The sequence below is a fragment of the Ambystoma mexicanum genome, chromosome 13 (genome assembly GCF_040938575.1).
Source record: "Ambystoma mexicanum isolate Mex_15411 chromosome 13, UKY_AmexF1_1, whole genome shotgun sequence".
In the NCBI taxonomy this organism is placed as follows: Eukaryota; Metazoa; Chordata; class Amphibia; order Caudata; family Ambystomatidae; genus Ambystoma; species Ambystoma mexicanum.
Genome location: NC_090938.1, coordinates 71,157,405 through 71,177,835, shown reverse-complemented (window position 1 = coordinate 71,177,835; position 20,431 = coordinate 71,157,405). Strand labels below are relative to the sequence as shown.

The following is a 20,431-nucleotide window of genomic DNA, read 5'->3' as shown; positions in this document are numbered from 1 at the left end:
GCCGATGTGTGTGGACGTTCTCCTGGACATGTGTTTCTGTTGCACTATGTGGACGCATGGTACTTCACATGGATGGACTGTGTGGATTTGGCATTGTTTTATCTGGCCCACCTACCTGAATCTTCGGATGTCTGCACTCCTTTCTCCATCCCTCCGACTCCCTCTATGCTCTCCATTCCGATGGTGGAGGCACAGATTTCTTCCCAGGGGGTCAACTTGATGGGTGATTCAGGACCTCCCCCGGTGGCTGTGGCAATGTTGCGGTTGGCAGAGAGTATGCTGCGGACGCGTATCCGCAGGTCGTCCCATCGCTTGCGGCATTGCTGTGGGGTGCGGGGTGCGGTCCCCACCGCACTTACCCGCTGTGCCACCAGAGCCCATATGGCCTTCTTGTTTGCGAGTGCCGTCCTGGTCATTTGCGTGCAGAAGACGACGGCAGCATTCTCCTGGAGGGTCTCTGTTAGCACGGTGAGTTCCTCGCGGGAGAAGTGGACTTGCCGCTTGCGGTCGCACGCTTTCTTCGCTGCTTTTCCCATTATTCTTGGTTTCGCTAGGGTGGTTGACGGGTTGGGGTGTGTTTCAGGGTAGTGATTTTAGTGGTTGTGTGGTTTTAGTGTATTTATAGGTGTGCGCCGGGATGTTTCCCGTTCCGGGCCCATGTTTTTACTTCCGTTTCCGTATATTTCCGGCCACCGTACTTTCCGGGAGGCGCACACTGCGGTGACCGCTAAGAGGGGTGGCGGTATTGCACCTAGGGCGCCGTACGGCGGCGGTGTGGGCCGTTTTGGGGTCATTTCCGCCATCGCGGACTTTGCACTTCCGCCATGCCGTGGTGCTCGTGCCCGATGGGTCGGAATGGGCCGCACTTTGCTCCTTCGTGCAATGGCGGAAACGCTATTTCCGCTGTGGCGCTCCGGTCAGTCGCTTTCCGCCAGGGTCGTAATGAGGGCCATGGTCCCAGCCTGTCTGTATCCCAACCTTCATAGTTCTATGGACATGGATTCATCAGAGGGACAAAGGAGGTCCACTAAACGCACTTCCAGAATACACCCTACACATTACACAAGCCCCCAGCATACCCATGCATGCCAACATTATCTATTCCATTCGGAAGACGTTAGTCCAGTGCTGGTTTTAACTTTGACTACTGGGACTGATGGTCTTGGATTTATAATGGGGCGTGATCTTAGACTACCAGTGCCAGAATACAAAGTCAAAACCAGGACTGGACTAGTATCTGCAGAATGGAATGGACAATGCTGGCATACATGCACACCCAGGCACACAGGACACCGCAAACTCAGACACACAAGATGCTTCAAAGAGAAATATGTTCCCTTTCTTTTCTTATAAGAAATTCCAGACTTTCAGCAGTACTTTAGATTTAAAAAACCTGGATAAAAGTTCTCCCACAAAAGGAAGCATCAGGAAGCATGACGAGGGCATGGGGCAAAAAATAAATAAAAATGTCGACGTTTCCTAGGTAATACCACAACATGATCAGGGGCAGTTTACACACTCAACATCTTTGATTTGCGCCACCTTAGAAACGCCCACCCCCTTAATCTGAAGTCGCAAGGCTCGAAGTGCCACTGTTTGTCATTTGGTAGCGAGTCTGAACAGGCAGCCTGATAACAATGCATGTAGAGTAAGGTGCATGTAAAAATGCCAGTTTCTGTATGACAGATATAACATGTATTAGCAAAACAAAGCGACCAAGAACTACATGAATTATATTGCATGGAAAGGTTGTATGAACCAGAGTTCTCCCTCAGAAGCCATTGAATAAGTCTGTAAATAAAGCCCTGTTCTCTGACATGGGGCTAGCCTGCACATGGCAGGATCGAATCCTGTGGAAATGCCCGCTCAGCTTTTCATCCTTCAGTAACATGGGCTCATAAAAACACCAGTTATTGCAGCACTTAGAGGCCAGAGGAATCTGGCATGAAGCACTATATATGAACACATTATTACATGTCAGCAGTGCATGTAAGTATTTCTACTAAGGCGTTCACCCAATTTAAATAGCTGGCTACCCACATCAGGGGTACTACTACCTTCAACTCAGGAGAGGTGGGTGCTGCCTCTGGGGTCGGCCCTTTATTGTGTGCAATGCTCATCTTCGCATTAGGGTGTTTAAATGACCCTATCCAATATACACTGAAAAGACATTCTAAATTGAAAAGCCTGGCTGCCTTTTTCATTTTGAAATGTCTTTTAGCATTTTTCATTCTTTTTAGTCACTTAATATGCAATATTTAGGTTCATAACTATAGTGTCACCCTTAAACCAAATGTAAGAGAAGCATGTCCGTATTCCGATTTAAGAAAATGGAGGTGGTGGGCAGGTGCATTCAGAAAGTATGGGGGGGGGGGCGGGAGGGGGTGAATAATAGAACAATGATTTAAAATGTGTGCATTCAAAAGCATGGGGTTAGCAGGCTATATTTCTAAACATTACATACGGACTGTGACGAGGAAGAGCAGGACTTGAGTAATAAAGATTACTGTGAGTCCTGCTCTTCATCGTCACAGTAGCTGCATGTCATATGTTGCGCAGGGCACCCAGGTAGGTTTTGGGTGGATGTGCTGATGCAAGGGGGCAGGTAAGCGCATACAGCAAGAATGAAGATAGACAAGGTAATTCAGAACGACGGAACAGGAAGAAAGGACGGATCTCAATGGTGAACAAAAAAGGGATGAGAACCATGCACTGGACAAACAATGACGAATCCCACTAGGGGTGTATACACCGGTTGGACTAGAGACTGACCACAGATATAAGGGAAGCTCAATGCCTTTGTGTAAGTTACTTTTACAGGCACCACTCCTTGCAAGCCCATGGAAAGGGGAAGCAAGAGTGGCTTCTGTGTCTGGACCACTCCTTGCAAGCCCATGGAAAGGGGAAGCAGGAGTGGCTTCTGTGTCTGGACCCTAAGGCGCAAACAAGGAGTGTACTTACACGAGACAAGCCGGTATGGGTCCAGCCGGAACGTACAGCGGATGCCCTCTGAGGGAACACAACGCGACACATCGTTACATTAATTCACTATAAACTACAAGTAAACAAGAGCAGGAAAGGGGCAGAGATTACCTGCTGGGAACCCCGGCAGCCAAACTCTGAACAAAGGAATAACGGAAGCACAAGAACGGTAACTAAAATAACTAGGGAAAAATCAGCATTAACGTAAGCAAGGTTCAGAAGGGGAAAAGCAAGTAAAAAAAGAACCAATTTGCAAAAATACAGGAGACGGGAACTGCAGACTGTAAATCTGGACTAGAATAACCAGGGGAAGGACTGAAGACAGATAACAGGGAAAGTGTAGCTCTGAAGTGGGCCAACGAGGGCTGGACAGAAGACGGATACAAGGAAGCCCAGGACTGGAACTTGGAAGCTAAAGCCAGGGAAACAGACTGCAGGCAAGGAAGAAGGAACAACAAGCGGGAGCCAGATAATAGGAAGAAGAGAGCAGGGGACTGCAATAATGACTGCAACAGAGGAGCAGGGCTGCAATGCGGGAAGCTTAGCAGGGCAGAAGGCAGAGGAGAGTAGCAGGCTGCAAGGCAGGGAGCTCAAAGGAGCAGGGCAGAAGGCAGAGGAGAGTAGCAGGCTGCAAGGCAGGGAGCCCAGAGGAGCAGGGCAGAAGGCAGAGGAGAGTAGCGGGCTGCAAGGCAGGGTGCTTAGAGGAGCAGGGCAGAAGGCAGAGGAGAGTAGCAGGCTGCAAGGCAGGGAGCCCAGAGGAGCAGGGCAGAAGGCAGAGGAGATTGGTGGGCTGCCAGGCAGGGAGCACTGGGCACTGGAACAGGAACAGGAGCAGGATCTGACAGCAACAGGAAACAGCAGACTATCGTGGCTCTAGGCAAAAAGGGCTGGGAGCAAACTCAATGCAAGAGACCTGTGCTCCTGTACGCTGCTGCTTAAATACTGCCCTGCCCTGTGCTGATGCAGGTTAATTAGCAGCACCTGGAACAGCACACCTGAAGGTAATCTGCCTCCTTCCTCCCTCCCTCGTCCTGGGAAGGTGAAAGTAGCACTGATCTCTAGGGTTTCTGGGGATTGTGGGTCCAACACTGATGCTTAGGAATAACCAGGAAATGAGAACTGCCACAAGGTGCATTATGGGACATGTAGTTTGCGAAATTAAATAAGAAGGTACCAAAGTCTTGCAAAGGGAAAGTAAGGACAAAATATGAATAGGTATTGTCCAGGGAGTATTATGGAGATGAATGAGTCCACAATAGTCCACTACGAGTGCCAATTGGTGTACTAGTGGCACCATTGTGACACTACATGTGGGGTGACGCATCCTGCTCATGTGCAAGTACTGGGACGAGGAAGAGCAGGCCTTGGAGTAATAAAGATTACTGCAAGTCCTCTTTCTCGTCACAGTACCTACATGTGGGTGACGCATCCTGCTCATGTGCAAGTACAGGGAGGAGGAAGATCAGAACTTGAAGCAATAAAGATTAATGCGAGTCCTGCTCTTTCTCATCACAGAACCTACGTGTAGGGTGACGCTTCCTGCTCATGTGCAAGTGGGATGAGTACAAACAGGACTTGGAGTAACAAAAATTACTGCAAGTCCTGATCTTTCTCGTCACAGTACCTATGTGTGGGGTGACGCATCCTGCTCATGTGCAAGTACTCGGAAGAGAAAGAGGGATGTGGGGGGAATGTGAAAGTTGTTCATAATGCTTTGTTTTTTGTCACGGCAAGGCTGTCATTCAAAAGCTTTTTTGTAAGATATGCCCCATAAGGATAACGATCTGAAAGTAAGAAGTAACACACCTAGAGGACTACATAGTTTAACTCTCTGGCTGTAAAGTGGCCTCACGTCATGTGTGCCACTGGCAGCCATGAGTTAGCTTGTGGTCACATGACATCTTTGCAGCTCATATAAATAAACCCTGTGCCATTCTAACCCAACCTTGCCCCAACATTTCACATATAGCTAACCACTTAAGTCTATCAGATTCCCCGACATGCAAATACAGCAGAGTAGCTAGAAGGTCTGGGGTAGTATCAGTAACATGTCAAAAACGGCCCCCATACTTTCAGGTGCTGCAGACAGATTTCACAGGCTGGTGGTGGTGACTAGCGCAGTAGAAATAACTCTCAACGTTACATATGTTTGCAAACTGCTTCTACACATTATGGATACATTGGTCACCTATTATAGCCTTATTGTCTGAGGGAGGGGGAGTGCCATAAGTCGACAGATCACTATCCCAAACAATAATGAACCCTCCTGAGTACTATAAGGTTATTAGCGCATGGTGGTAGGAGCAGTTCATGGTTTGAAGTTTTGGTGCTGAAGTTAAAACATGTTGCTTAAAGTAAACAAACTGAGTTAGTCAATTAAATGTGGTTTTATTTTCTAGTATGTAAATAACATGGTTGTCTTCAAAAGGTAAGCATTTTAATCGCAACTTGGTTGAACTGAAACAGGTTTAACATTTATTTATTTTTTTGCATTTTATATAGCGCTACAAACCCTTAGGTATCTGAGCGCTGCTTACCCACAGTGTGCGGTGCTCATTTAACAACCTCAAAAGGATGAAAGCTGAGTTTGGCCCTGCTGAGATTCGAAACCTGCGTCGGCTCTGCACGGATTTCAAAGCGAGTGCTCTACTGGCTGTGCTATCTGACCAGCTAACATGATATGCGTTAGGGGTCATGTACAAATAAAGGACCTCATTCACAGAACGTTTTCCAAGGGGGTTTTGCCATTATAAAACGCTTCTGTGAATTATACCCGAAGTGTTTCAAGTGAGAGCATTTCCCAATGTTTTTCTTTGGTGTGTTAAATAGCATGTTGCAAAAAAAGGTCCTCCCAGAGAGGATGAGACTTGTTGAAAAATATCTTGCCAGGAAATTGCATTGCTGTTTTCCGATCGGCTTTTGAAGACAGATGGTTCAGAATGCAGTCAACACACGTAGTTATTGACTGCATTCTAAACATTCTGATTGGCTCAGAGGACGCCAGTAACGATTTCCATGTGCTAATACAGGGTATTTTACCTCCCTTCCAGAAATTTTCCTATTGATAATATTAATAAAGCTCATCGAGCAGGGCAGTTCAGGTCTAAAACCTGCATTATTAGGTACAATATGATAAGTCTGAAAGTTAGCTCATCGTGTTCCGTGCATGCTGCAAAGAATTTGTATGCAAACTGTGTCATGAGGGTGAAACTCAGTAATTTATGGAGTCAGTCGTTGATAGAGTGAAATGAGCTTAATGATTTATTGAGGAAATGTACCCAAATCCTGTAGAAAGAGATTGCACGTCCGAAATACCAATGTTAACCATGTCTTGTCCAACAGAGATGCTAAAAGGGAAGCGGGCGATTGTCACAGGGGCAAGCTCTGGCATTGGGGAGCAGATGGCATACCACCTGGCGCGAATGGGGTCCCACATCGTCATCACAGCAAGGACTGAAGAGAAATTGAGGAAGGTAAGTGATAAACTTGAGCAAAAAGGGGCACGCCGCATTCAGCTCAGACACATATCGACAGGGTGAACTTTGTCTCAATCTCACATCATTGCATCTGGAGACGTGTCCTAATTACAGCTTCTTCACTGCGCCAAACTGTGTGATCCTTGTCAACTTTCTCTATTTGTTTTATTCTTTTTTATTAATGAGTTGGTTTGATTATATAAACCTTTTCACTATATGTAAAGTAACAAAATATGTACAGAAAACATTATATAAAACAATTAAAGTAGTTAAGCATTTCATCAAATATCTATCATGATTTGAGTAGAGTAATTACATAACAGTAAAAATATGATCAAATATAAAACAGATAAGTATTCAATCAAATCATCTCAAGGTCTGATGCCATCACATCCCTGATTAAATTTGGATTTTTAAAATACTGAACAGATTCAATAGGAACCAATACAAATCCAGCAATTGAGGCGCCATTCCCGATCAGCCAATTAGACCACAGAATATCTTCAGAATGCACCAATAGGTATCCATTCAAAAATCTAAAATGCTTGTGTTTTATAGATACAGGAGCTTCACACGAAAGAACAAGATGCTTTAGTGTTTCTTCACGGCCCCATTTTTTTTACAAAGGGACTCATTACACGGATGGCGGTAAGGGATTACCGGCACCGGTAAGGGCACCGGTGCCGGTAATCCCCTACCGCCCTACTACGAGGTCCCTCAGCGGGTCCCGTCCTTAACGTGTGGTCAGACCACACGTTAAGGAAGGGATCCGCTGAGGGACTTCAGAGCAAATAACTGTACCGCAAATTGCAGTACCGTTATTAGCTCTTTCCCCATTCCCATTGAGCCCTATTGGGGCTCGAATGGGAATGGGTAATGGTATTTGGCATGGGGACTTACCGGGTCCCCAAGGGTCGGAATGACCCGGTAAGTCCCCCTACCGCCAACTCGGACCCAGAAGCCGGTAAGGGGTAGCCATGGCTCTAATAGCGCCATGGTTACCACCTACCGTGTAATGAGGCCCAAAGTCTGTAACTTCTCTCATCTTTGGGTATCTTAAGCCTTGGACAAAAACTTTCCAAGATCGGAAGCTGGTTGAGTTTGAACCTTAGGTATACATCAGAGCCTCTACTCTACGAACATGGGATGAAATATATAGACAGCACTGTTTTCCTTCCAGGTAAGCGCTTGTATTCCCTATACAGCGTCTAGGAGCTGTAAGGGTGCAGAAGTAAGGCTCGGACACAATGGTGGCTTATTTTTGGGAATAGACTTTTGTTAATCAAGAAAGGGTTGAAACAATGCTCCTCTACCCCTAAAGCTAAGAGGGGTGTCCCTTTCCTCAAAGGAAAAGAGTGAAACTGTCAAAGTCCGTGGGCCTCATTACGAGTCCGGCGGTAGCCGTGCCGGAAAAACCTGGAGGCGGAATTCTGTAAATCCCCATTCCCATGGGGTCCAATAGGACCTCATGGGAATGGGGACAATGGAATCACCAGTTCTGTCTATGACGGAGCCAGTGTTTCCATGTCCGCCTGCCGGCGGGTGGTGTTATTTCTGCCAGGTCAGACCTGGTGGGAGTGACACCTCCCGCCTGCAGGACTCGGAATCAGCCGGTCCGGAAACAACGGGGGCGGCGGATTTTCCGCCACCATTGTTTCCGTACTGGCTTACTTGTAATGAGGCCCAGTGTCATGTCTCAAAACCTCCCTCTGTCCCTAGCACTGATAACCTAAAGCAAAGGCGTGAGGATAATCCTTCTCAAAGTAAAGGTGCTCGTGGTCGTTTAAACCAACAGAAAAGTTCCCAGTCTCTCTGGTAATAAATAGTGATAGAAAATAATGTTCAGAAATACAAGATTCCAATGCTAGGGTTGTGCTCCTTGCCTCTAGACTTCTTCTTATCTTATTTCCATTCCTTTAGGGCTCCTGAGCCCTTTTTTCCCTTTTGGTGAAATGTCGCTGGGCAGTTCACAAGGAAATGCTTCTCGGGTTCACGCTTCTTTATCCTACCAACTTGGCACAGTTCGCTATGAAGCGTAGGATTCCTTTTGTCAGTTCCAGGGTTCTTGACACTCTTATTCTCAACCTCTTATATGGGTGAGGGTCCCAGACTTGCAATATTCTAAATGGCTTGGTTCACCCTCCTACCAAGCAAGTGTCCTCTCATGGACTGTCTCTTTCTCTCTCAGGCTCCCAGACCCTCTTAATCTTGGTCACTTCAAACTTTGGTTTCTCATATGGTTGCGGGTCCCAGAATGACAGTGTAGCATAGTGTCTGCTTGGCTCCCTTCCCCGCCAAGTATACAACTCTTCCTGGTTTATTTCTTTCACATTCAGGGTCCCAGACCCTTTTGTCTCAACCTCTTATATACTTCATGATCCCATACTCTCTCTTTCCAGCTTCTGTGTTCACCTCGTTGCTTCCCCGGACCTCTAGCACCTCTCAGGTAACCCGCGTACCTGTTTGTTTCTTCCTTGTAGGTACCGGCATTAACCGGGCAGCTGCATCCCTTTTCGAGGCTGCGGTAGCGTTCGGGTTACTGGCGGAGTCTGCAGCGGCTCTGCAGATGTCTGACTCTTCCTGGCTGCGCTTTATCACTCTCTCACACTTTGCTGGGTCCTGGGGCGCCCAGAGGATTTTATCGGCAGCATCCCAAGTAGTCCTTCCTTCTTGGACCACGTTCAGGTTCTCCTTTTCCTCCAGTGCATGGCTCCTGCTGTTCATCCTCCGAGGATCGCTCTCCGTCACCAGAGTCTTCCACACCAGCGTCCCAGATGAGCTTCTTTCAAAATCCTGCATGGGATTGTTGTACTGTTTTCGACCAATCACTTGCCTCGAGAAGCTAGACCACTCACTCTAGTACTCTAGAGTGATCCTTGAACTCCCGGTCATCTTCTTCTTCTTCACAGTACCAGTTTCAATACCATATGCATGATACTTTGTTCTATCTGCTATTTCATTCATATCACATATTTTGGGGTGATTGACTTGACAACAAAATACATTGGGCCTCATTACAGTTTTGTCATATCCTGTCGGTAAATCAGGTTGAAAGCTACCAAAACGGTAATACCTTTTCTGCCACTTGGAATGCCGGTAAATGCCCATTCAATGGAGTCCGAAAGGACTCCATGGAGGGGATTGTCAAAATTCCCAGCACCTGAATTACCAGTGCCGGTAATTCCAGCATTTAATTGCCAGTGGAGCAAGATTTACCTCCATCTCTTGGCTGGCGGTAAATCAGTGCCCCGCCTGCAAAGTTGTTTTGGCGGTGTAGTAAAAGTGCTGATGCCGGAATTACCAGCAGTTTTACCAGCACTTTTACGGCACCAGCAAAGCTGTAATGAGCCAGTTGGCTTTATGTAGAGAGGGGGAATGAGGATTTAGTATTGGAGAAGGGGTGAAGTGTATTGAACGGGGTCATATGGCATTCCCTGATAACGGTTGTCCCCAGTCCCAACAATTAGTTGTCTGTAGGAATTACAATTTTCCGAAGTAGACACAATTTAGACCAGAGTACGACCGTGGCTAATGATGTCAAACCAAACTCATGCCTAATGGCACAACCTGGAATTGCAGGTAGGAGACGTCGCTTGCAAAGAGTTTAGATATAGACGCAAGTCGACCAAAATGGTCTCCAACCTAAAGTTATGGCGGGGACCATTTTCACTAGATAGAATTTAGGAAAATGAATGAGGGAGAACTTGCATAAATTGAAAGAAATCCTCGAAGGATGCGAGGAAGAGGCTTTAACCTCAAACGATCACTAATAGCTCCCTAATCCTGTTCCTCAGCTCCCTTTTCTGTCAGCATCCAAAGTCTATATTAAGAGAATGCCTTGAGAATAGGCGCATAATTGCATCTGTAACTGAGACCATCTAGAAGGACTCCTAATGCGGACATTTTTAGTGGCCATACCCCCTCTCCCGAAACTGTGTGGGCAAAGCATAGAATTGTTGATGACTGCAGGGTGCATTGCCAACTTCACACATCTTGCCAAACTAGCAGCTTCCTTACAGATATTTTACACCAGTTCAAGTCTAATTATGGATGTTTTTAGCCTGATGGAGCAAACTGCTCTGGTGCAAAAGCTTATTCTTTTAATGCATTGTTGCAGAAGGGAAATGAACCGGCCACGGGTTCTGCAGACGCTTGAAAGCAACTTGAAGTTTTCTGCTCAGTTTATTATTTTCACAACAGGGATGAGGAGTTGACTAAACCAACAGTTTTAGGAACAGTTTAACAAGCTGCCTTGCACAGAACCAAAGCCTTAATTTCCTTCTGGACAGTGGTCCCAAGTCCTTCATCTCTCCTGTTAGTTCAAGGCTGTCTCACAGGAGCTTCAAACACCACTCAGAGTCTCTGGGATTTAATACTGTCTCACATTTTTCTTTCTTGACAATTTCTCTCTCTTGGATGCTGCTGGGGTCATTGAGTTCTCGCATTAGCCCTCAAGGGCTCCTCCACTAGACACCACTTCCCAGCACCATAAGCTCGTCCAACAAGGTCAGGCGTTGGACACAACACAGCATACAAACATGGACCACAGAGTGATTCAATCTCTCTCTCTCTCTCTCTCTCATTACATTGTACACAACGTGCAACAATGATCTGTGAATTGGCAGAGAAGGACCATAATAACATTGGTAAATACAGACATTGCCTTGCTGCATACTACTGTAGTAGAGACAGGGCTCAAGTCGAGGGTACATGCGGGTGGATGAAGTCCCCACACATTTATCCGAGGGCCCTTTGATATGCTAATTTCTGGTGACACCGCAGTCAATTGTATGTTAATGAGTCTGATGGTTGATTATTGCCTAATGGGGAAAAAGCTAGGGCTTATTTGCAGGTTAAGGACGTCTGGGGGTCAAAAGTATATCTGGACCTCCAGATGGTAGTGAAATTAAAAAGCTGGTTTGAAACGTTTTGATTAGGCATAATCCCATTGGCCCATGGATCTGCCAAGTGGAAGAGTGGGTCCTGTTCCACGTCCCTCCCTATGGCAAGGGGCATGAGGATGAGCTGCAGCTTTTCTTTTTTTGTAGGGCTCATTGCCGGGAAGGGTGCGTTGGCTCACCCCGGTTTGGAGCCACCTAGCCCAGCTATCAATCCCGTCAGCCTTGAAATATTGCACCCAACTGCATATGTGTTAGCAGTCTCTAAGTTTTTAAGCTCTGCATTTAACAAGAGAATGCTAGAGGCTAGAAGAGGTACTATTTTGACAGAGCAGTAGGATGGGCAGGGATACATGTGTGTGTGATACTAAGGGTGGATCTATATAAGTCAATATTTTTTTTTTTATTACTTGTGTATAATCACATAGTGATTTTTACAAGGACGAAGTGATCGTTTACGATTCTCTATAGACAGAAAGATACATGTGCATGACGATCATCAGATCACATGTTCAATACGAGAGTTGATTTTTTAAAAAGCAATGTCAAGTCAATATTGGTTTTATTATTGTACATATACTCTGTGTATAATAATTCTATGACATCAAGAACGATGTGGATATTAATGTAAATTTTGTTTTGAATGTTTTGTATTGTGCAATTTGTACTTTAATGGAGATTTATTTTCTGAATAAAGTTAATGATGAGGATGATGATGAGTCTCCCCATTTTGTTTTTAGGGCTTGACCCCCGAGTAGCCGTCACCAATCCTAAGTGTGCATCTCAAGCATATCTTTGGGCCTTCATCCAGCCACTCTCTAGCAGCTGCGGAACAGCCTGTTGGCCCAGATCTTAAATCACCTTCTTGACTTTGCCCTTCCTTCCAGAATGTTCTCCCACACTCTCCTCCGAAAGGAATTCTCAAACTTCTCTATATGTTTGCTGTCCTACCGCTCCCGTTTGCTCCCTTCCTTCACTCCAACCCCTCTCCCCTCCTCACTTGCTTTCCAGCTTCCCCTCTGGCCGTTTGCTTTTTAGACTCTAGCGCGGGTTGTAATTGGTCCTGTAAGTGTGAGATGAGTGGCCGCTGTGCTTGGTTTAGGAGCTGACTTTTTGATTGGTGTATATTTGGGTAGGCTACAGTTTCCCCATGTGAGATGACTTGTGAAGAGCACTGCCCCTCAGCTCCAAACACCTAGGTTATCCGCCATTTTGCAGTCCGGTTGCAATTCCCTTCTAGCTGCCTGACTCAATGACTGCATCATTGTGTTGTGCAGAATACTGGTCTCCCCTAAAATAGTATGATTCGTTGCATTACTCTATGCAGTGGCCCCCCAAGCAGCGCTCAAGTACCTGTTCTGGGCTGCTAAGTGACATTTGCTAGTGAAAACGTGCAGCGCGTGGGTGGCAAGCTCTGAAGTCCTCAAGCTCCTCATTTCGAAATCTAAGTTACACTTTCTGTGCCAGAATTGGGATGTCCATGCACTGATGGAGGCTAGTGGTGGGATTAGGGCCATCAAGCATTCGCTGTATGCCACCAGCATCACAGAGTGGGCAGAGAACCCCAGCACCCAGGGTCATCCAAGCCCAACCCCCTGCCTCTCTCTTGTGATCTCATCAAAGCTTATCCTGTGCCTGTCACTATGGCAACTATTCTCCTGGTGCCAGCATACATTGAAAGAATACATTTTTTTCACAAGTGCAGTTTTAGCTTTAGTACCATACCTGCACAATTCCACCTGTTAAGATCAGCATATAGAATGTTAAGTTTATCTGAAACAATAGATTGATTGATACACCCAGATACTCATTCCCATCACTGGAGACCACTAGGCTGACAATAAGGCCCTGAATGACGTCTACCTGGTCATCCAAGCGTGGATGGCACAACACCAGTTATGTCTCAACGATGACAAGACTGAGATCCTCATCTTGGGCACCACGCAACGCCTTAGTAAACTTGAGCCGTCCTTCCAATCGTTTATCATCGATGGCAACACCATCCAAGTTTCGAAAGACACTAAAACCTTAGGTGTCTACCTTGACGCCACCTTATCCCTCTCCCGACAGACAAATGCAGTCAGATCTGCTTCAGCCTACACCTGCAAACTCATTGCAGCCTGTAGGCCATTTTTGACCACCCCAAACACGGTCAGACTTGCCAGAACCCTCATCATGGCCAAAATTGACTATGGTAACCAGCCAAGAGAATCTGAACAAATTGCAAATCTCCCAGAACAACGCCATTAGAGCGGCTCTAAACATCCCGCGAAACCAGCACATCTCGGAATCTAGATCCAATCTACACTGGCTACCTGTCAAACAGAGAATTTCACTGAAACCAACCAAGCCCCCCCCCGTATCTCTGCAGCCGGCTATCCCGCCACGTGCCTACCCGCCCTCAAAGAACCGCCCAGACCCACTCTTTAACTATCCCTAGGTTCAAACTACAAAAATGCGGGTGGATCAAGCTTCCCCGTCCTAGCTTCCAAGATTTGGAATGCCCTCCCCCTCACCATCAGATCAGAAGAATGCTTTGGTGCCTTCAAGTCCAAAATAAAAGCCTGGCTCTTCAATCAGCCTTGAAATTCGGATTTCTTATGTATCTGGGAGCCCTTGTCCCAGTAAAACGCCTGCTCTAATCTCTACTCTGTAAATGATGTATATTGCTGTATGCTCTTAATACTTTGCACTGTATCTAAAGTTTGAATATATGTATGCGCGTTATGTAACCATGTCTAAAGTTACGCCCTGATGCCTCCGGGCCTGATGGTGCGCGTTACAAATAAAACAAATAGAAATACAAGAGTTCATTTGTGGTCATGTTATCCCCAAATTGTTGCAACATTTAAGAAGCCACAAAGTACATCTTAGCACAACAGATGTTCATCTCTCATAATTCTTGATCGTTCTTTGACAGGTGGTATCCAAATGCCTCGAGCTAGGGGCGGCATCTGCTCGGTACATAGCCGGAAGTATGGACAACATGGAGTTTGCTGAACGGGTGGTGAAGGAGGCGGAGAAGGTACTTGGTATGTACAACCTCAATGACACTAAAATGACCTTCTCATGTCTTGGGCTTCAGTACAGTGGCAAGTCAGTCCTGTAGAGGGGGACAAGCAAATTCTAAACCTTTGTCAACCGTCCTGGTGGGGGTGTAGCCTTGACCTTGCCAGAGTGGATCCCTGCTTCTATCATTCCTATGCAGGACGGCTCCTGCTTTGAATACCTGGTCTGCAGTCTCCTGGCCTTTCTCTCACTGTGGCCACTATCGGTCGGCCACCCGGCCAGGTGGCCTCCTTCCTCTCTGAGTGCGCAGACTTCTCCTCCTCCTTCCTCGCCTCTACCGTTCAACCTCTCTCTCTCTCTCTCTCTCTCTCTCTCTCTCTCTCTCTCTCTCTCTCTCTCTCTCTCTCTCTCTCTCTCTCTCTCTCTCTCTATATATATATATATATATATATGTGTGCAGGGCACACCCTGGATGTTCTGATCTCCTCAGACCTCCCCCTCTCCAACCCTTTCACCACTCCTCTCTCCTGGAGTGATCACTCTCTTCCTCCCATCTCTATCTCTCTACCCTTCAGACTAAGCTGCCTCCAGCACTGCCACCTACCTTCTGTCATCTTGCCCATGAAGCGTGTGTCATTTGAGGCTTTTGCTGCTACTTTCTCCCCTCCTTCTGCACCTTTCGCTGACTCACATCCTGGCACAGCCCTATCTAACCTTCATTTTTCTATCTCTGACACTCCTCTTGATATACGTGCCCCTGTCATGAGGATCTGCTTGAAGCTAACATCCAAGTGCAACTCTTGGTACATCTCTGCTGCGTCACCCTCAAACGTAAGTGCAGGGAGGTTGGGAGGAAGTGGAGGGCTACAAGTGCACCCGCTGACAAACTGGCCTGCCACCTGCTCCAAAGGCAGTACAGACTCCCAGTCCTCGCCAAGGAGTGAGCACACATTCAAGCCCACGTCTTTGCGGCATCTAACAACTCGGCCAAACTCTTCAAATTCTGCAAGGAGCTGGCCAATCCTGCGGCAGTCTCTACCTCTCCTGTTCCCTCTGTACAGCCTCAGCTTCTCATTTCATCACTAAAACTCGGGACATCCTGTCCACCCTCTCTTCCTCTTCCCCCTCCTCCTCCACTCCTGGCCTGCCTGTGGCTGCCTCTCCTCCTCCTTTCTCTTCCTTTCCTTTGTTCACCCCTGACGACATTTATAGACAGGTCTGATCTGTGAAAGTCTCATCAAAACAGGATCTTCCCTGTTCATCCAGAACCATCAAGGACCACATCAACACCCTTTCTCCAGCCTTGGCCAAATTGTGGAATCACTCTTTTGCCACTGGACCTTCCCCTCCCCCTTAAGCAATCCCTTGTGTGCCCCCTCATAAAGAAGCCCTCTGTCGATCCTTCCTCCCCGGCTAAATATCGCCCGATCTCCATCACTCCTTTCCTGGGCAAACGCTTGGAAAAGCTGGCCATCTCCCAGCTTAATCTTCACACTGAATATGTTGGTTGTCTCCAAGACCACCAGTCTGACTTCAGAGCAGCCAGAAGCACGGAAACTGCTCTCCTGAACATCTGTGAAGTTCTGCTCTCTAACCATGATTCTAACCTTCCTACTGTCCTCATTCTCCTAGATCTTTCTTCTTCTTTTCATACAGTTAACCATGCCATCCTGCTCAATCGCCTCCATGATAACCTGGGTATCACTGATCAGGCCCTGGCCTGGCTGCCCTCCTTTCTCACTGATCGACCCTCCCAGGTCCAGTTGGGGTCACTCCTCTCTTCTATTTCTCTCTCTAACTTTGGTGTTCCCCAGGGGTCTAAGCTTTCTCCCTGGCTGTTCAAGCTATACCTGGCACCTCTTGCCCACTCCATCGCTGCTCTCTGCTCCAACTTTTAATGTTATGGGGAAGAAACCCAGTTCTCTTTCAGGCTCCGATTGGATGCCTCTACTCCTTCTCTCATTCCAGCCTGTCTGTCCGCAATTCAGGAGTGGTGTGCCGCCAATGATCTCTGCCTTAATGTCAGTTAGATTGAGATCATCCTCATCGGAACACAGTTCCCTATGTTCCTCTCTCTCTCTCTGGCCACCCACTTTGGGCCCTCTTCCTTCTCCTACCTGTGAGGCTAAGAACCGTGGGGTCATCTTCGACTCCACCCTCTCACCTCACATCTCTGACGTCTCTAAGAAGTCACACTATCAGCTACACCTCCTCAGAGGTATTCTTCCTTTCCTCTCCTTCCCCCAGAAGCTCTCTGTCTGCAAAGCTCTAGTTCTCTCTAGGCTGGACTACTGCAACAGCCTCTTTCTAAATCTTCCTGCCTCTAGTCTCCGTCCCCTACAACTTATCCAGAACAGGACTGTGAGACTTGTCCTTGGCCTCAAGCCCAGAGATCGTATCTCTCCAGAACTGAAATCTCTTAATTAGCTCCCAGCAGGGTCGGACTGGTACAAGAAATAGGCCCGGACACCCCAAAGAAAGTGGCCCACCCCTCGCCTGAAAAAAGTGGCCCACCCTCGCCTCAATAAAAGTGGCCCTCAAATCATCATCTGTGAATCACATCAATTCACGACTTTACAGGTGAAGGCCATGATGCGGGGCCCTGGTCTCGTGGTATGTGCCATGCTGCTGCAGAGCTTCTGGTTGCATGTGGGTAGTAGCCTGCAAGTGTGATGTGCTGGCGAGTGATATTTTGGGATAAGATGGTGGGTGGTCAACTGCATGTACGGGTTGCTGGGGGGCTTGGCGGAGGTGGGTCCAGCAGCATTCGGAGTGCGGGCAAGTCCGATGGTGGCAATATGCGCTACAAGCACATTTTGAGTTGTTTGGTCGGTGGATGGGCAGCAGAGGCCAGCGGGCTTGTCGTGTGTTCCGATGCTGGCATTGCAGCGGCATTCGGAGTGCGGGCGACTGCCCATTTCCATGCTAATCGCCAACCCTGTTCTTGCTGCTTCCTGCCCAAAGCACCTTCTCATGGGAACTCTTTGAGCTCTCTTTAATCAAGCCTTAGCATCAAACTTTGCACTCGACTTGCGTGCTTTTGTTTTTTCAAAGCAGGCACAAAGTGTTATAGAAACAGGAATGCTTTAGAGAGGTAAATACCAGGCACCGAAAAACAATCCACTCTCTTCGTGGTACTGTCCAAATTTCCACATGTACAAGTAGCCATTATTAAGAAAAACTGGAGGCGGGCAAGTGAAGTAAGCGCTGATATTCTTATGTATTAGTTTGGTACCGTGGTCATGCAAAGAGTATTTTCCACAGATATAATTTGAGAGCATAGTGTGAAGTACCGGTCAGCCGCAATTTCAAGAGCTGGTTTACATTCCCCACCATGAAGGGGCCGAGGTGAAGTCTGGAGGTCCATCACTAACCTAAGATGGACGGGCTGGGCGTTAGGTGTGGCACACATGTATTCTGCCAATGAAAGCAGACCAAGCGAGCTAAGGGTAACGCCCCAATAACTGTCATACTTCACCACCCACTTCCGGACCAAATCCAAAATGCAGAAGCGACCGACAACCAGGAATGACACAGAGGACCACAACACGAGAAATCATACACAGGCAAAAAAATAAAAAAATGTAACAATAAAAACGTGATTCGTATTTTGGGAAACTCCGAGAGTCCACCAGCAAGCGCTTTGGGTAAATAAACACTATGTGTGTTTTCTTGTAAAAGCACGCTGGTGGCACTGAAGCCCTCCGCTAACCACAGGCCTCACGCTTGCACAAGTTGTGTGATCCTGGGCTATTCCCCTTATAAAGCTTACAAGTGCTTCATAAATAATATGCATACAAGCTGCCATTTGAAAGAGACTAACCACAGCATTCTACACTATCTATGAAAGTAGCGGGCCTGATTTACAAACACATTTTCCAATGGGAAAACCCAGTTGAAACAAGGTTGGTAAATCATGTCTTCATGTGTGGTAAAGGTGTAGCGTGATCTTAGTGACTACAAGACAGGTTTGTTCATTAACATATTAGTGATTTATATAGTGCTTAATGATCCATATATTCTCTATCTTCAAAGCGCTATAATAACCAGTCTTGCTGTTATTAACCATTTGCTATCAGCCAATTTGACCAGCAGTTAACCCACTAAACTATCTTTAGCACTCACTTATTATTTGCCTTCATTCAAAATAAAAAAGAAGGCAGAGCAGCAGAGCAAAGTTTGGAGGATAGACGCACTTACCGACTGGTTCAGCTTCTGTCGCTGGCTGGCGGTGTCCGTCGCAGATCCCATCCACGGCCTCCAAAACAGGGCATAGCTGGAAACAAGAGAGGAGAGGGCTGGCAAACACACCGTCTAACCATGTCAATTAAACGCTTATGTGTTCCGACAAAAGTGAGAAAAGTGCACCTTGTGCACCGTGTCCCAGCAATGAACAGAACTTAAGCCCCCACATTAAGAGCCTGCTTCAAGGCGCCCTCACCACAAAACCAGAAGAATTTGACAGGCCCGACTATGTATATCAGTGCTTTGTGGGGTGATGGTCATTCCACCACTACAAAACTCCATGTATGTGCTGTGGGACCACTGGGGACCCATAAGGGGCCTGGCTGCCCACCAGAGAAACAACGCCCCTTACTTCAGAGAACATGCCCAACTGCCCACTTGTATTTAGCACACATCCCTCTAGGGGTGGTGGGTACAAACTCTGGGGTGGCATGGGGAAATGAGCTTGCCCATGATAAACCAGGCAACACGGATGTTCAGATGTGGGAAACACTGCACACTACGTCCCCCCAGCGCCCTTTCCAGCGTTCATTGATAATTGGAACCACGTTTGGTGACATACAGAAATGGCACTCCACCCCCATACATGTGAATGGAAGAGCCGGCATGCACTCACCTTGACGATCTGCCTGCCGGCTGTCTCTGGTTTCCAGTCTTGTGCTTCCACTGCCTTCTAGCCATTTCTGCACTCTCTAATTACAGTCTCTGCGTCTTCTCCCCTGAATGTCTGTTTTTCTGTTTGCGCAGTCTCTGATCAGGGACGTCATTTCACCAAAATGCCAGGGTAGTGGAATTGACATCACATGACCCTTGACCTCCTGATGACATCACCAGGAGTGATGTAATTTGCCCCCCGCCCCAAGTGACATGACAGGAAGTGATGTAATTTGACCTCGCACCAGAAGAGGTTGACTACATGACTAAATCCGCCATTCTCAAAACTGAGGACTTGGGATCAAATCCTAACTGTGCCACTTAGCCAAAAGGGTGTGTTCTCTTAATTGCCAAGTTAATTAAGGAATACTTTGAGAGCAACAGCGAGAATAACACTGAAAGGGAACAACCCGTTCATTCGTCATCTTCCCACCTGCCCGGGCTCAGGCTGGCAGCCCAAAACGTTATATGGCTAGTGTGTGCCCCGCTGTGCCCATCCACGCGTGCTGCTTCAAAGATTAAAGTGCATTCGAATGTAGACAATGTAACACATCGGAATTACCACTTTCTCGAAGCAAAATTAACAGTATATTTGAAACCATATAAAGAGATACAAATGAGCAACATATTTAGATCGCATCACTAATGCATTAAACTGGCAGTGTTTGTCGTGTCTGCTGACAGAGTGTGTCACTGGTAGATGTTGTCACGTTGTGCTGGTTGCCAATGCTGCTGCTGTTAAAAAACAGTGCATGCTAGAACAGTGAGCCATGTGTCGCTTTGTGCTTTATATACTGGGTAATACAGCTGGCCGTTTTTACTGTGTGTCACTCCTAGCATGGAATAGTATGTGCCTGCATAGCACCTTATGCTATGTGTCACTGCTAACAGGATGCAGTATCTGCCTCTGCTGGTAGTGTGTGTCTTGTGCCATTTATGGCAGACTATGCTGTGTGTCTGCACAGCTGGGCCTTAGAGCTATGCCTCATTGATGGCAATGTTTACTGTGCCTCCCTGCTGGCAGAGTGTGCCATGTGCTACTGCTGGCTTTTTGTGCTGTGTATATTGGTGACACCCAGTGCGGTAACTCATGGTTTCACCCCCTCCTGGAGGAGGATGGGGGGGCTGGTGGTGGTGACACCATGAGTTACTGCTTCAGGTGTCACA

General features: G+C 47.1%; 1 protein-coding gene across 1 annotated transcript in view; it reads left to right on the top strand.

Moving 5' to 3' along the window:
• The window catches only part of LOC138520873 (11-beta-hydroxysteroid dehydrogenase 1-like), a 78,335-nt gene that overhangs the window by 19,079 nt on the left and 38,825 nt on the right, over nucleotides 1–20,431 (top strand). The window contains exons 3-4 of the mRNA XM_069633280.1: nucleotides 6,325–6,455; nucleotides 14,277–14,388. Of these exons, the coding sequence (XP_069489381.1) occupies nucleotides 6,325–6,455; nucleotides 14,277–14,388 (243 nt within the window). The remainder of the gene's footprint in view (nucleotides 1–6,324; nucleotides 6,456–14,276; nucleotides 14,389–20,431) is intronic.